This window comes from Apis florea, unplaced genomic scaffold (assembly GCF_048593485.1).
Source record: "Apis florea isolate Af1SG1 unplaced genomic scaffold, ASM4859348v1 contig_3068_pilon, whole genome shotgun sequence".
Lineage (NCBI taxonomy): Eukaryota > Metazoa > Arthropoda > Insecta > Hymenoptera > Apidae > Apis > Apis florea.
In genome coordinates, this window is record NW_028256700.1 from 1,638,723 (window position 1) to 1,654,658 (window position 15,936).

Here is a 15,936-nt window from a genome sequence, read left to right on the forward strand (position 1 = left end):
GGGGATTTGCCCGGCAACAAGTCTGAACGTATTAAGTGTAATATAAACCGCCAATTTTATGAAAAGGTAATATTATAAGAAACATTTTTAGCCTTAATTAAAACAAATATAAAAATAATACACGAGTTGAACATATAAATAAATAGACATATTTAAATAATATAGTTAATAATATAGGTTATAATGACATGAAATAAAATTGATCGTTTATTTTATAAATAAAAATATTCTTCAATTTTAACTCTAATTACTATTTTAATCAAATTTAATCATTATAAAATATTATAAATGATGAGATATTTTATTATGTATTTTTATTCATGATTTCACATTAAAATTTCATTTATATACAATCTTATACTGAATCTATACTGAATCGGTAACATTGAGAATGACATTAAAATGATAAAGAGGTTCTAAGTCCTCTAAGAAATGAAACAAAAAATATATTAGATTATCTTACATTATATCCTCTGATTAATCTCTATTTATAGTTTTATAAATTTAATTTAATTTACCATGCAAAAAAAAAACTGTTTTTAATATAAATTAAAATAATTAGAATAATAATAAAATTAATAAGAATCTTAAAAAGTCACTTTTAATTTAATAATAAAAGTACTTTATGATATTAATAATTGATAATATTTTCAATATTTTTATAAGTATTTTATTATCTTATCTTTTAAATAATATAAATTACTTATCGATAGCAAGAAATGCTTTGATCTATAATATTTGCAAAATATCCAACAGAGAGCGTAAATGTTTGATCAGACCGGCGCATAGGAAAGACGGAAGAACATATGTTTAAGCAGTAACGCATGCGCAATCACTGCTTCCGCGACGTACCTAGCCATCTTTCCAGTCAAGCAAAAGTGATTGTTTTCAGCTTTAGTCTTATTTAACGGAACTTTTATTAATGTCAGAGCCACAGTCCGCGCTTCTACTACGAAAACAATTAGCAGGTATCCAGCAAAAGCAGTTTAAGTGCTAAGTGTGATCCGTGTCTTAAATTCGAGCTCAACGAAAAGCCGGAACCGTTCTCGTACTCTAAACTCGTGCGATCTCGTCATCGTTGTGTTCCGACCCTCGAGAATGGCTTTGTGAACATTTTTTCTGCTGATATCTCAGTTTCTCAAAACTTCTGTAATCTTATGTGAGCACCAATTGAGCCTTCCGTAATCTCTCTGATGGCCCTGCGCCTGATTAGGGCGTGAAAATCAATACGGCTACGGAACCGTAGTGTGCCTCCCATGAATAAGTTTAACCTAGCATTTAATATTGAGTTCGCTTATAATCCTAGCTGAGTCCAATTTAAATTGTCTTGTGAATAATTTTCATGCACAGCGAAGGCCGTTTTCGCTGTTACCGAAAATAATTGCAGGCAACGTTATTTATAGCATTTCGCGCGTCACCGAATACAACGCGGTTTAGACTAAAAAAAAGATAGAGAAAACCATGCCGTGCAACGACCACTGAAGGTCAATCTTCTTCGAACCATAACTTCTGTATTACTTCTGACGCCACAATGAAATATTGAAATGTTTTAAAATTTATTTTTATAATTTATTACGCTTTGTTTTTCATTCAAGCTTTGTGATTGAATTTTGTATGAAATATCATGTCACTTTTGAGTTATTAATTCATAGCTATTTGACGGTTATTTAATATGTTTCAATTCGACCTAACCTGTACACGTTGAAAAACAAAAGCATTTTTTTTTACTTTATTAAACTAATGTATGATTTTATGTTAATAGTTTTCTTTTCATATTATTTCATTCTTATTAATCAAAATATGATTAGTCATATATATATTTTTAAACGGTTCTGTGCTTTTTCATTCGAGCATATTCCAAATATATTGATATATTATTTTCTGTATTTTATGTAATTATAATTATATATTTAAATTTATATTTGATATGAAAATAATTTAAAATGTATATTTGAAGTAATCATTAACAAATAATATTTCTTCATAAGAAATTATATAAAAAGGCTTGATTTAAATTCTCTTTTTTCCTATAGAATTAAATAAAAACCCAGTAGAAGGGTTTTCAGCAGGCCTCATAGATGACAATGACATATATCAGTGGGAAGTGCTCATTATTGGACCTCCAGATACATTATAGTAAGTAAATCATATTGTTTTGTTCATTATGTAATATTTTACATATATATATATATATAAAATATCATTACTTATCATACATATTTCTATAAATACTTTTTGCATTTTAGTGAAGGTGGGTTTTTCAAAGCACACTTACAGTTTCCAAAAGAGTATCCACTTAGGCCACCAAGAATGAAATTTATAACAGAAATATGGCATCCAAACAGTAAGTTTTTTTAAAAACTCTGTGTGTATATGTGTATGTGTATGTGTGCGCGCGCGCGCGTATGTATGTATGTGTATGGAAAATTGTAACAATATATATGTATAAATATCATATTTATAGTCGAGAAGAATGGCAATGTATGCATATCGATTTTGCACGAACCTGGAGATGATAAATGGGGTTATGAAAAAGCATCAGAACGGTGGTTACCAGTTCACACAGTTGAGACTATCTTGATAAGTGTTATTAGTATGCTCGCAGATCCTAATGATGAAAGTCCTGCTAATGTGGATGCTGCCGTAAATAATATTCTTCTACATTATAAATACTTATATTATTTATATATTGTTAATTATTTATTTTTTTAATCTTAATTGATATATTATAGAAAGAGTGGAGGGAAAGTTATGCAGAATTCAAAAGAAAGGTGGCGAGGTGTGTCAGAAAAAGCCAAGAGGAGTGTTTGTAGGAGATGAACAATTATTCAAATGGAAAGACTTATTTAATTCCGGTATGTTTTATGCAATTTATTTTTACAATAGTTATGTAAATAATTTTAATAATATAATTAGATAAATTTTTTCTTTATATCTCTATAGGGAAGCCGTAAGCACTGTAAGAAAGAAACCGATGCTCAGCATTAAGCTAATGGATAACAGTGCCACTAAAAACGGATATAGCCTGACCCATTCTTAAGCAGAAAAAGGGAGGCAGAGTATGTGTGACAATAAAAGATAAAATCACACATCTCTATGAAGTTTATACCACCGCCACTGACGTACCATCCATTGATACGAAGAACATAAGGGAAATACATGCAGCTCACCTTTTACATAATAAACAACTAAAAAACTAATTTACACATATACATAATACAAAAAATTATCTGTACGATTATTATCTTAATATTGATAGTTATAAACTTAACTTCCCTGTTCCTCCTGCTCAAGAGTTAGCCCTCACCCTTTACACCTAAAAGCCTGTAATTTAAAATGTTTACGTTTATTATTGAATAATAATTCCTTAGTGGCGTTTCGTATTTTCTTACTTTCGTAAATATACATAAATAAATTTTTGTAAAGTCAAATACACGGTATATATATGCTACAATCGTTAAATGTAATGCCAGTAAAAAATGGAAACGAAATATATGTGAATCAATTGTGACACTGCGGCAAACATAATGTCGATTAAACTGTACAATCGTGGCTATGTAAAGAGATGAAATTTCCGTTGAACCGTAAGTTGCCAAAATAACGAATTCTAATTAAAGTGATAATAATGCTAATAACAATATTATTATTAGAAATAATATCATTAATTACAACTAGTAAACTTAACGTAAAAATTTCGTACATAACTACAAAAACTTTGTACGCATTTTAACCAGTGCCAGTTTATGAAGTGATTATTAAAAAAAAAATTCTATCTTTTTAATTATATTTAAACTTGCGGTTCGAAGTCATAGATACATTCAAATTTTTTATCCGACTATATATAATTTCATACTGTCAATTAAATTCTACAATATGGAAAACGTCTATTACATTGAACCTGTATTCTATTTATGTTATTTAGTACGAAAAGAATTTTTTTTTTTATTACTTATTAATGAAACAAATTAATTCTTTTTTATACTGTGATTAATTATCTGCCGATCTAATAAATAATATCTTATTTTAAATGAATTAGAATATAAGATTTTAAAAAAAAATTATTTTAATTTTAATTTTATATTATAGATTATCCTTTTTTTTATAAATCATTTTTTGTTCGTTTTTTTTTTAAATTGATTTATAATTGCGTTTAACATTATATATTGTTCTTTATATATTGTTTTTACATATTATTGCTTGGTATATTGGGTTTTAGGTATCAAAAAATTGAAAATATTTATATGTATTGTACACTTAAACAGCAAAATAATGAATTTTATAATTTTAATGATAAAAATAACTGATATAGAATATAAATATATTAAAATTATTCAATTATACATTTTTTTAATAATACAAATTTATATTATTCAATTGTTAGAAAACCGTTAATATATCTAATATTTCGATGTGCATATATTTACATGTACGCAATATTTATTGAAAAAGGTTAATTCGAATGACTGAAAATAATTCACTAATGAAATATGTAATTATAATAAAATTTTTAATTTAGATTTATATAATAAAAGATTAAAATTGTTATGGTAAAAAATTGATAAAAATATGTAGTAAAATAATATATTGTCTGTGATAATATTAAAATATATTGAATTTAATTGGAAACAGAGATCTATAGGAAATGTTTATAAATTAAATTTAACAATTCAATATAAAGAATTCAAATTTTCTTTTACTGTGCACAGTTCAGAAGTTTGTCTCCAAGGCGAATAAAGACAAGAAGAGTTTTCCCCTCCTTCAATCACTAACACACAGTCCTGTATAATTTTATTTGTAGATGTGACACTTTAAACTATTGTGTGTGCTTATTTGTACGATTTTGTTGGCTCTGTAAGAAATAACCAATCGGAGTGATATTCCTTCTAGGAACTAAACTCTGTACTCTGTACAATAACCATGCTTTAAGTGGTTCTTACAATGTTTTTCGAAGTCCTAGTTTCATGTTTTTGTTTACATTATGAGTTACATGTGTATAATAACAAGTACAATAATAATAATTTAACACTGTCCTATTTTCACACAATTCTTAAAAATATATAAAAATAAATATCTGAATTTAAGTTAAAATTATTACATAAACTTAAAATATTACTTTATAAAAAAAATTAAATAATAATGCTATGATTAATTATTTACGTTTTATTTCTGTTTAGTTTTACTTTTTTCTATCAAAAATTTTGACATAGCACATTTTTTTTGGTTTCTATTAAACCAAGTAATTTGTAATTATGAACGATGAACAAATTGTTTTAACATTGCCTCCTACTCAAGATGCAGAATCAATATGTTTTACTCAATCACAAGAATTAATACAAGAAAAACCTATGATTGTATGGGGTAGATTATGTCCAAGTAAATTACCTTTTAGAACAATGGGTATGAATATATGTTTTTCATATTAATTATTTATTAATAATTTACTATTATATATTATATTATATGTTTCTTATATGTTATATTAATTTCAATTTATAAACATAATTTATTAAAATGTTGATATTAAGCAAAAATAATTATTTTTATAGAAATGACCAAAGATGTTTATACACTTGGTCGCTCACAAAACTGTGATATTTGTATAACCAATAATGAATTAAAACCAAAGTGGCTTAGTGTAATGAGTAAGATACATTTCAAGATAACTAGAGAATTTATTGATGATAATACTAATGATGCCATAGTATATTTAGAAGACTTAAGCCAAAATGGAACTTTTGTTAATGGAAAAAAAGTAGGACGTGGGAATAAAGTAATTCTTGAAAGCAATGACAAAATAGCTTTAGCACAACCTGTAGTTACTGGTAAATATTCCATATTTTATATAAATATATGCAAATATAAATTTTCTACATAAGCTTTATATTTTATTTATAATGTTACAACAGTTTATGTCTTCATGAGTACAACAGCTTTTGAAAGTAATAATTTACCACCTGAACTCAAAAGTAAATATACAGTATCACGTAAATTAGGATCTGGAGCATGTGGAGAGGTGAAAATGATATTTAATAAAGTTGGTTGTAAAAAATTTGCCTTGAAAACTATTATGAAATTAGGTGGTACAACAAATGGACAAAAACATCCGTTAAATGATCCTGAAAAAATTATGAATGAAGTTAAAATTTTGAAAGCTCTAAAACATGTAAGTTAATATATAAATTATTAAAATTGTGTAATATATTAATATATTTTCTATTTTTTAGCCTTGTATAATTCGAATGGAAGAAATTGTGGATACCCCAAAAGCAGTATATATAGTTTTAGAATTAATGGAAGGTGGTGAACTTTTCGAAAGAATAAAAAATAGAGGAAGATTATCAGAAAAACATGCAAAATTAATCTTTTATCAGGTTGTATTAGCTGTTAGTTACCTTCATGACTGTGGTATAACTCATAGAGATTTAAAGGTGTTTATACTTTTTAAATATTTTTAGTAAAGTATTTAATTCAAAATATAAATTATAAATGAATTATTTTTATATTAATAGCCAGAAAATATATTATTAGCTAGTAATTCAGATATTACATTAGCAAAAGTATCAGATTTTGGTTTATCAAAATTAGTTGATGCTCAAACTATGATGAAAACATTTTGTGGAACTCCTATGTATGTTGCACCTGAAATATTATCTACTATTGGACGAGGTTCTTATACAAATCAAGTACGTTTATCTGCATAAAAAACACATATAATAAATATAAAATAAATTTATACTATTCATATTTGTGAATTTATTAGGTTGATGTGTGGAGTTTGGGAGTAATATTATATGCTTGTTTAAGTGGTTCAGTTCCTTTTAATTGTCAAGATAAAAATATTAGTTTACAAGATCAAATAAAAAAAGGACAATATAGCTTTCCTCCTTCAAAATTTGGACATATAACAAATAAAGCTATAGATTTGGTACAGTATTATCTAATAAAATATTATTGAATTAAATTATATAAATAAAAATATTTGTATTTTTTAATAATATGATGATTTTAGATTAAACGAATGATGACAGTTAATCCAAAGAAAAGGATTACAATCAAACAAGTTTTGTTACATCCTTGGTTACAAGACCGTGAACTTCGAGAAAGTATTGACATGATATTATCAAAAGAAAATGATGAAAATATACCACCTGAAAGTATTTCTTCTAATATTCAATGTAGAAATGAACAGTATCAAAATTTGATCAAAAGAGCAAGATTAGAAATATAGTTAATAATTTAACTTAGGTAATATATAAATACTTTTTAAAGTTGTTTATTAAATTTATTTCCGTTATATTAGAATGAAAAAGTTTTGCATTACATACATTTTGATCTAATATTATTTTGAAAATCATTGAAATCTATTTGTTACAAATTAAATATTTATAATGTAAATCGATTAATTAAATAATGTCAGATTAGATTAATCAGTCTAAGTTTAGACATATCATAAAAGTTCAATCCAATTATTCATTGAGTTAACAAGAGAGATAAATTAAAGTAATAATACTTTAAATTAATTATTTCATTTTATTTTAATAGTATCATTTAATAATAATAAAAACAATAATTATTAAATTCTAATCTATTTGTTATAAATGAAGCATTAATATAAACTGAATAATTCAATATTTAAAACTTAAGTTTATAAGAATTTAATTTAATTTTTCATTGAATTAGCAAGGAAAATAAATTAACATACAATATAAATTAAATATTAAATTAATTTAATCTTCACAAGTATACATATAGTATAAATATAGTATAAATAAAATTAAAAATATAGAAAACTAAGTGATATGAAACTGATATGTACAAAATATTATATTTTATATTTTTGTGTGTTGTGTGTTTTGTAATGATTATTAAAAATTCGTTATTTTTGTATCAATTTTTGTTAAAATTTTCGTATATATTAATACAAATAATTTTTTCAATATATCGCGAAAACTAAACAATCATTTTTTTCATTTCATCGAAAAAAAATAAACTCTTGTATATAATAAGAAAATGCAATTTATATACAATTACAAATCGTATAAAGATGTAATATTTTATTGATCACGTTTTTCATTTTTATCTATTCCTCTCTACATTGGTACTCTTCTTCGCCTCGACATGGATTTGGAAGTGGAGTTTCTATATCTGGTCGTTCTTTTTGAGCAAGTCCCGCTAACAATCGTTTTATTTGAGCTACTGCTTTTCCAGGATTCAAACCCTTTAAAAAATATTTATATAATACTAGAAAAAATATTATTAAAAATGATCTAATTTTTTATTTTTTTTAAATTTTATTGAGTTATGAACTTAATATTTCATACCTTCGGACAAGTTTTTGTGCAATTGAAAATAGTATGACATCGATATACCGAATAATAATCACGTAATTTAGTAAGTCTTTCTTTGTGTCCCATGTCACGTGAATCTATTATCCACCTATAAGCCTACATGATAAGAAAATTAAAATTAGATTTAAAATTTTATTTCTTATTTATAAAATTATTTTTTGTACAAATGATCAAATTTTTTATATATACCTGCAAAAGAGTTGATGGACCTAAAAATTTATCACCGAGCCACCAATACGGTGGACAAGCAAAAGTACAACATCCACATAAGATACACTCATATAAGCCATTAAGTTTATCTCTATCTCTTGGACTCTGTAAAATTTGCCGTAAACCGACATAATTATCTTCTCCAGTTCGTTTTAAAAATGGCTCAATATTTTTATATTGTTTCAAATATTGTTCCAAATCCGTTACTAAATCTCTAATTACATATGCGTGTGGTAAAGGATAAATAACTATGGGTTTTGATGATTCCATTGCTTTTCTAAAAAAAAAAAAAAAAGAAAAGAAAATAAGATACTATACAATTTTACAATAATAAAAATAAATTAATTTTAATTAAATTAAATTTTACAATTTTTAAATAACTATGACTCGTACAAATATAAATAATCGAGCCAAAATTAAATCTATAGTATATTTATATCATCATTATGAAACAATAAAAAAAAATATTTTCCCGCATTACGTGATGCAAGCCAAGTTATTGACACCATTTATATTCATTGCACAGCATCCACAAATTCCCTCACGACAGGATTTTCGATAGGATAACGTGGGATCATATTCTGCTTTTATTAATGCCAATACATCTAATACCATTGTACCAGTGCATTTATTTAAATCCACACTAAATTGTTGCATATATGGTTTTACATTTGGCTTTTCTGGATTCCAACGATATACTCGAATAGTTTGTAATCTTGGTCTTACTTCTTTTCTTCGTTCCTAAAAATTAATCATACCAAATCATTTAAATTACTTATATTTATTCTTTAAAAATGTTAAAACAATTTATATCTAATACCATATTGAATTTAATGTATTATATATATATCAATATATACATATAAATAATATAATTTATATAATTTTATCATTTTTAAAAATAAAATATTACAACTGAATTTATATAGAATCGATAAGATGAAAAGAAAGACGAAATATGTTATAACATATAAGGAAACGAAGAAAGCTTTTGACAATAAGTATAAGTTTCTTTAATATAACTGTAACATTTATGACTGCTAACTTCTGGATGTGCTTTGCATTCTTTCACAATAGCTCTTTCGGTGGTCACAAATTTATCTTCCTCAGATGGTGGCTTTTCTGCCTTTTTTGTACTGGACAGGAATCTATGGCTTCGAAAACGGTTATTTTGACATATGTATCGACGAAGAGATGCAATTGTACAAGACCAAAATTGGCTCGCATGACTGATAGTATTAAAGTTGAACATAATTCTAAAAGTTTTATAAGAAATCTTTTATAAGTGCCACCTGAGATTCTATAAAGGCATATTTCGTTTTTCTAATCTTTCGATCATTTTGTTTTGTAGTGACCGTATAATTCTTAGATAAAAGAGAAACAAAATATCATCATTTGAAATAACTTCATAGTTCTCAATAATTTTTTCTTAAAAATGAAAATATTGTAGTGTATAATTAATATGCTAATATATATTTGATGAGAAAATAAATAATAATAAAATAAAAATAACAGTATATAGTATGTTTTGAGAATAATAATGTTTTAATTTATGATTAAATAAACATATATGTAAAAATATATATTTATATATATATATATATAAGTATATAATCATAATTCGCAATTATTTGTTAAAACAAATGATAACATTTTAGTACATACTATCCTAAAAATAAAAATATTTCCATTTCCTAATATTAATTCCATTCGTACCAAAAATTATTGACCTACACACTTGATATAGTAATTTGATGTTAATATTTATTGATTTGTTAATAATAACAATATTTCATATCTTTCTTTTTAAAAAATTTATAATTTATTTTTCTTCAATATATATTCATTTATTTTAAAATTTAAAATAACAATTTATATTTCTTTTAAATAAATAATTCATGGAATTGTTGAATATTAAATATAAATATTTTTTTTGTATACATAGATTTTAACATCGCATTAATTATTATTAGTAATAACAATGAAAAAAAAGATTTACAAATTAGATTTAAATAAAGATATCTTTTAGAAAATAACAATTATTATATTTCACTTTTTAAAACAATAAATAAACACTTGTTTCAATTTGTTATTGATATTATTGAACTTGATTATATTTATTTCACAATTCACAATACAGAATATTATGAATATCTTGATTTATTTTAAGAGGTCAGAAGTTATCATTCACATTTATATAATTATAATAGACTAACCCCCGCGAAGAATCAATGTTCTTCTTATAAATAAAGTTACTTCAATAAATATTTAGTTTTAGAAATATATAAGTAATAAACGTTTAAGCTCATTACCACCTGTTGCTTCAATGTATATAATTAGTATTTAAATACTACGAGTTAGAATAGACGAATTAAAACGATTTATAATTTTATATTACATATTGTTTTAAAAAAGTGAAAAAATATAGAAAAGTAAGTACTTAGTGACATATATTAAATATATTAAACGGAGGTTATAATTTTATATAATTTTATATCATATAAAATAGTTCATGATATCAAGATATTATTAACAGAATTTATAATAATATACAATGAACATTTGATAATTTTATACAATATATATATAAGTGTATGTATACAATGTGCTTAAATAATAGTATTATTTATAAAATTTTATAATAATATTATTATAATATATCAACTTAAATATATATATATAGAACATTTTTTTATATTTTTTAATATCAAATTTAATATTTCTAGTATGCAGTATAATGTTTTGTTAATTGGTGGTGGTGGTAGAGAACATGCTATTGCTTGGAAACTTTCACAATCTCCTCAAGTAAATATTTGTTATATTAATATGCAAAATTTTATAATAATAATAAATAATATAATTTATATATAATATTTTATTTTTAAATTATATTACATTATATATATAATATATTATATTATATTATAAATAATAAAAATAATATTAAATTATTTTTTCAGGTAAATAAAATTTATGTTTCTCCTGGGAATTACGGACTTTCATTAGTCAATAAAGTTTCTTTAATAAATCTGAATGTTAAGAACAATAAGGTATATTTATCATTATTTTGTATATTATTGTATTATTAGGAATAAATAAAATAAAATTATGCTTTTTATTATATAAATTTTTTATCACTTAGGAAGTAGCAGAATGGAGTAAGAATAATAAAATAAGTTTAGTAGTTATTGGACCAGAAGAATATTTAGCTAATGGATTAGCAGATGAATTAAAAACTATAGAAATTAATTGTTTTGGTCCACAAAAAGCAGCATCTAAAATTGAAACTGATAAATATTGGGCAAAAGAATTTATGGATAGACATCAAATACCTACTGCAAGATGGAAAGGATTTGTAAATGCAAAAGAAGCAAAGAAATTTGTTATGAAGTATATATAAAATTTTATATATAGATAAATAAATTATAAAAAATTAAAAATAATTTAAATAATTTATTATATATTACTATATATATAATTTTATAGTGCACAATTTCCAGCACTTGTAATAAAAGCTTCAGGTCTAGCAGCTGGAAAAGGAGTTATAGTAACAAAAGATAAAGAAGAAGCATGTAAAGTTATAGATGAAATTTTGATTGATAAGAAATTTGGTTCTGCTGGTGAATCAATAGTTATAGAAGAATTATTAGATGGAGAAGAAGTTTCCATACTTGCTTTTACAGATGGTATAACAGTAATTCTTTGTAAAAGAATATTCAGTTTTAATTATAATATAATTTTTATTAATTTTTTTTTTTATAGGAAAAACTATTATACCAATGATACCTGCACAAGATCATAAAAGAATATTTAATAATGATATGGGACCAAATACTGGAGGCATGGGTGCTTATTGTCCATGTCCATTAATAAATAAAGATAATTATGAAATAGTAAAATCAAACATCTTACAAAAAGCTATTGATGGTCTTAAACAAGAACAAATTCCATTTGTTGGTTTGTATTATAATTGTATCATATATTTATATGATCATATATTTAAAATGATATTTAATATTAAAATTTTAATTATTATATATAATTTTAGGAGTATTATATGCTGGATTAATGTTAACAAAAGATGGACCAAGAGTTTTAGAATTTAATTCTAGATTTGGTGATCCTGAAACACAAGTAATATTACCATTATTGAAGTCAGATTTATTTAATGTTATGAAGGTAATTTATATTTCGATATAAAAAAATATTAAAATATAAATAATTTAATTTATATTGGCTTATATATAGGCTTGTTGTGAAGGTTCTTTAGTTGAATCTTTAATTGTTTGGGAAAAAAATTTGTTCGCTGTTGGTGTTATTTTAGCATCTCAAGGATATCCAATATCATCATCAAAAGGTCAAATTATAACAGGCATTAATGATGTTTTGCATACAAATTTTGTTTTCCATAGTGGAACAAATATATCTTCTAAAGGAGAATTAATAACTAATGGTACATTTTATATACAATTATATATATATAAAACTTAAACTTAATATTATATATTTGATTCTTTTTTTGCTTATTTTATAGGAGGAAGAGTTTTAATTACTGTAAGTTTAGCACCTTCATTGGCTTTGGCTGCTGCTAAAGCAACGCATGCCGCTCAGATTATATCATTTGATGGAAAACAATTTAGAACAGATATAGCACATAAAGGAATAGCAAGGTATCTTATAATTAATGTTATAATATATATAATTATATATATATATATTATATATTATAATTATATATATATATTATTTATAAAAAAATACTTTTAGATCTATATTACAAAATGGACAATTAACATATAAAAGTAGTGGTGTTGATATAGAAGCAGGAGATTCATTAGTTTCAGCTATTAAACCAATATCTTATTCAACCCAACGTTTAGGTTCAATGGGTTCAATTGGTAGTTTTGGCGGTTTATTTGATATAAAAGCTGCTGGTTATAAAGACCCAATTTTAGTATCTGGAACTGATGGCGTTGGAACTAAGTTAAAAGTTTGTATGTTTTTATTTAAAACTCAAAAATATAATACAATAATTTATATATTGTTATAGATAGCATTTGAATGCAAAAAGCATGATACAGTAGGCATAGATTTAGTGGCTATGTGTGTAAATGATGTTCTTGCACATGGTGCAGAACCTTTATTTTTCTTGGATTATTTTGCTTGTAGTAAACTAAATATTAAAATAGCTACTGATGTTATAAATGGAATAAGTAAAGGATGTAAGGAAGCTGGATGTTCTTTAGTAAGTAGAAATAAATTTATTTTTCAATTTTATTTATTCCATATATATATTATTATTTATTTACCATTATATATATATATATATACTTATATAAAATACTTATTACTTATTTGTTATTATTTTTTTTATTATTTTAAATAAATTTAATATGAATATTTTAAAAATTCAGTAATTAATTGATATAGATTGGTGGAGAAACAGCAGAAATGCCAGATATGTACTCCAATGAGGAGTACGATTTAGCCGGTTTCGCTGTAGGAATAGTTGAAAGAAATAATTTACTTCCACAAATAAATGATATAAAAGAAGGTGATATTATAATTGGTCTTCCATCAAGTGGACTACACAGTAATGGATTTAGTCTAGTTCGAAAAATTTTAAAAGTAGCAAATAAAAAATATACCGATATAGCACCTTTTTCTGAAAATAATCGCACAATCGGTAATTATAATAACATTTTAAATATAGATTTAAATATAAATAAATAAAATAATAAAATCTTTTTTCTTTGTTTATAATCTTATATATTATATATCTTAATTATAAATAAGTAACAAGAAAATTTATTTACATATATTGAAATTATTTAAAGGTGACGAATTGTTAGAACCAACTAAAATTTATGTAAAAGAAGTAATTTCTGCTTTACGTACTAATTTCATAAAAGCATTTGCACATATTACTGGAGGAGGTTTAATAGAGAATATACCAAGAATTTTACCAAAAGATATGGGTGTAATTTTAGATGCAAGAAAGTGGAAAATTCAACCTATTTTTGCTTGGCTTGCAACTGTAGGTAAGAAAATAATTAAAACTATTAATTAAATTTAATCTGTAAATATATTATTTCTACATTCCTATTTTTTACATAATCATTTTTTTTTATAGGAGGAATAAATAAAGAAGAAATGTTGAAAACATTTAATTGTGGCATTGGTGCTATTTTAGTTTGTTCAGAAAAAGATAAAGAAAAAGTTTTAAATCTATTACAAATAAAAAATCCTAAAATTATTGGATATGTAATTAATTATAGGAGTAAGTTCCATTTAATATTATTTTATTTCAATTTTATTTATTATATTATACATATTAAAAATATTACAGATAAACAATTTAGAATAAATGTTAAAAATTTCGAAGAAGCATTAGAATTAAGAATGAAACAATACATACCTGACATCATTTCAAAATTAAGTAAACCTCTAAAAAGAGTAGGTGTTTTAATATCTGGTAGTGGAACTAATTTACAATCATTAATCGATGCAACACGAGATTCATCTCAAAATATTGGTGCTGAAATTGTCATAGTGATATCAAATAAACCAAATATTGAAGGACTTAAACGAGCTGAAAAAGCTGGTATAAAAACAATGGTAAATTTTATTTTATTTAAATTTTATTTAATGCTATTTTTTTATTATTTGTATATTTATCTATTGTTTATAATTTTAATCATAGGTTATTAAACATACTGATTATTCTAGTCGAGAAACTTTTGATTCAGCAATAAATATTGAACTTAATGCTGTTGGGGTTGAAATAGTTTGTCTTGCTGGTTTCATGCGCATTTTATCAAATAATTTTGTAAATCAATGGCATGGTGCTTTGATAAATATACATCCTTCATTATTACCATCATTTAAAGGTGCACATGCACATGAAAATGTTTTAAAAGCTGGAGTACGTGTTTCAGGATGTACAGTGCATTTTGTGGAAGTATGATATATTTTTATATATAATTAATATAAATATATTATATTAAAAATTTATTTACATATATGAACTTTTTTTATATAATTAAAAATCATTTTTAGACTGATATAGATTCGGGAGCAATTATTGAACAAGCAGCAGTACCTGTATTTCCATATGACACAATAGAAAGTCTTCAAGAACGAGTCAAAACAGCTGAACATCGTATTTTTCCACTTGCTCTAAAATATTTAGCTACTGGTAGAATACAATTAAAAGAAGATAATACTATTTTGTGGAAATATTAAAGAATATATATATATAATTATTTTATGTATCATATATTTTTGATACACTTATTTTCTATACATTATATTTTTTAAAAATAAAAATAAACAATTACTAAATTTTTAATTGATTAAAAGAAATTTTGAAAGCAAT

At 23.9% G+C, this 15,936-nt stretch overlaps 4 protein-coding genes across 5 annotated transcripts; 3 read left to right on the top strand and 1 right to left on the bottom strand.

Annotated features, from left to right (window-relative positions):
• The first annotated feature begins 446 nt into the window (after positions 1–446).
• Ube2g1 (ubiquitin-conjugating enzyme E2G 1) lies at positions 447–3,881 on the top strand. The gene is made up of 6 exons (XM_003690895.4): positions 447–968; positions 2,034–2,136; positions 2,247–2,344; positions 2,465–2,643; positions 2,733–2,855; positions 2,944–3,881. The coding sequence occupies exons 1-5, from the start codon at positions 923–925 to the stop codon at positions 2,811–2,813; spliced, it is 507 nt and encodes a 168-aa protein (XP_003690943.1). The 5' UTR covers positions 447–922; the 3' UTR covers positions 2,814–2,855; positions 2,944–3,881.
• Positions 3,882–4,764: 883 nt separating this feature from the next.
• Positions 4,765–8,061, top strand: LOC100867678 (ovarian-specific serine/threonine-protein kinase Lok). Its single transcript, XM_003690892.4, has 7 exons — positions 4,765–5,397; positions 5,547–5,822; positions 5,907–6,163; positions 6,225–6,428; positions 6,510–6,683; positions 6,761–6,925; positions 7,010–8,061. Exons 1-7 carry the CDS (start codon positions 5,250–5,252, stop codon positions 7,226–7,228), a joined length of 1,443 nt encoding a protein of 480 aa, XP_003690940.2. The 5' UTR covers positions 4,765–5,249; the 3' UTR covers positions 7,229–8,061.
• On the bottom strand, positions 7,999–10,256 carry LOC100868238 (succinate dehydrogenase [ubiquinone] iron-sulfur subunit, mitochondrial). 2 transcript variants are annotated; one of them, XM_003690976.4, is made up of 5 exons: positions 9,604–10,256; positions 9,040–9,299; positions 8,538–8,835; positions 8,322–8,444; positions 7,999–8,218 (listed from the first exon to the last, which is right to left on the bottom strand). In XM_003690976.4, the coding sequence occupies exons 1-5, from the start codon at positions 9,808–9,810 to the stop codon at positions 8,081–8,083; spliced, it is 1,026 nt and encodes a 341-aa protein (XP_003691024.1). In that variant the 5' UTR covers positions 9,811–10,256; the 3' UTR covers positions 7,999–8,080. The 2 variants fall into 2 exon arrangements, with proteins under 2 accessions (XP_003691024.1, XP_086764322.1); XM_086908196.1 differs by having other exon boundaries at positions 9,379–9,945.
• Positions 10,257–10,850: 594 nt separating this feature from the next.
• Gart (trifunctional purine biosynthetic protein adenosine-3 Gart) lies at positions 10,851–15,935 on the top strand. Its single transcript, XM_003690891.4, has 17 exons — positions 10,851–10,990; positions 11,285–11,363; positions 11,519–11,608; positions 11,701–11,948; positions 12,045–12,244; positions 12,321–12,515; positions 12,607–12,737; positions 12,807–13,011; positions 13,093–13,228; positions 13,326–13,548; positions 13,609–13,803; positions 13,989–14,244; positions 14,396–14,599; positions 14,692–14,838; positions 14,908–15,176; positions 15,262–15,519; positions 15,618–15,935. The coding sequence occupies exons 2-17, from the start codon at positions 11,286–11,288 to the stop codon at positions 15,801–15,803; spliced, it is 3,021 nt and encodes a 1,006-aa protein (XP_003690939.2). The 5' UTR covers positions 10,851–10,990; position 11,285; the 3' UTR covers positions 15,804–15,935.
• The last annotated feature ends 1 nt before the right edge of the window (position 15,936 follows it).

Coding starts and splice junctions, on each gene's coding strand:
- Gart (XM_003690891.4), top strand. CDS start 11,286: ATGCAGTATAATGTTTTGTTAATTGGTGGTGGTGGTAGAGAACATGCT. Junction 14,245..14,395: donor TGAAAATAATCGCACAATCG/GTAATTATAATA, acceptor AATTATTTAAAG/GTGACGAATTGTTAGAACCA. Junction 14,839..14,907: donor ATATGTAATTAATTATAGGA/GTAAGTTCCATT, acceptor AAAATATTACAG/ATAAACAATTTAGAATAAAT.
- LOC100867678 (XM_003690892.4), top strand. CDS start 5,250: ATGAACGATGAACAAATTGTTTTAACATTGCCTCCTACTCAAGATGCA. Junction 6,164..6,224: donor TTTTGAAAGCTCTAAAACAT/GTAAGTTAATAT, acceptor TCTATTTTTTAG/CCTTGTATAATTCGAATGGA. Junction 6,926..7,009: donor CAAATAAAGCTATAGATTTG/GTACAGTATTAT, acceptor TGATGATTTTAG/ATTAAACGAATGATGACAGT.
- LOC100868238 (XM_003690976.4), bottom strand. CDS start 9,810: ATGTTCAACTTTAATACTATCAGTCATGCGAGCCAATTTTGGTCTTGT. Junction 9,300..9,603: donor AATGCAAAGCACATCCAGAA/GTTAGCAGTCAT, acceptor ATTAATTTTTAG/GAACGAAGAAAAGAAGTAAG. Junction 8,445..8,537: donor GTCCATCAACTCTTTTGCAG/GTATATATAAAA, acceptor CTTATCATGTAG/GCTTATAGGTGGATAATAGA.
- Ube2g1 (XM_003690895.4), top strand. CDS start 923: ATGTCAGAGCCACAGTCCGCGCTTCTACTACGAAAACAATTAGCAG. Junction 969..2,033: donor ACTACGAAAACAATTAGCAG/GTATCCAGCAAA, acceptor TTTTTCCTATAG/AATTAAATAAAAACCCAGTA. Junction 2,644..2,732: donor CTGCTAATGTGGATGCTGCC/GTAAATAATATT, acceptor GATATATTATAG/AAAGAGTGGAGGGAAAGTTA.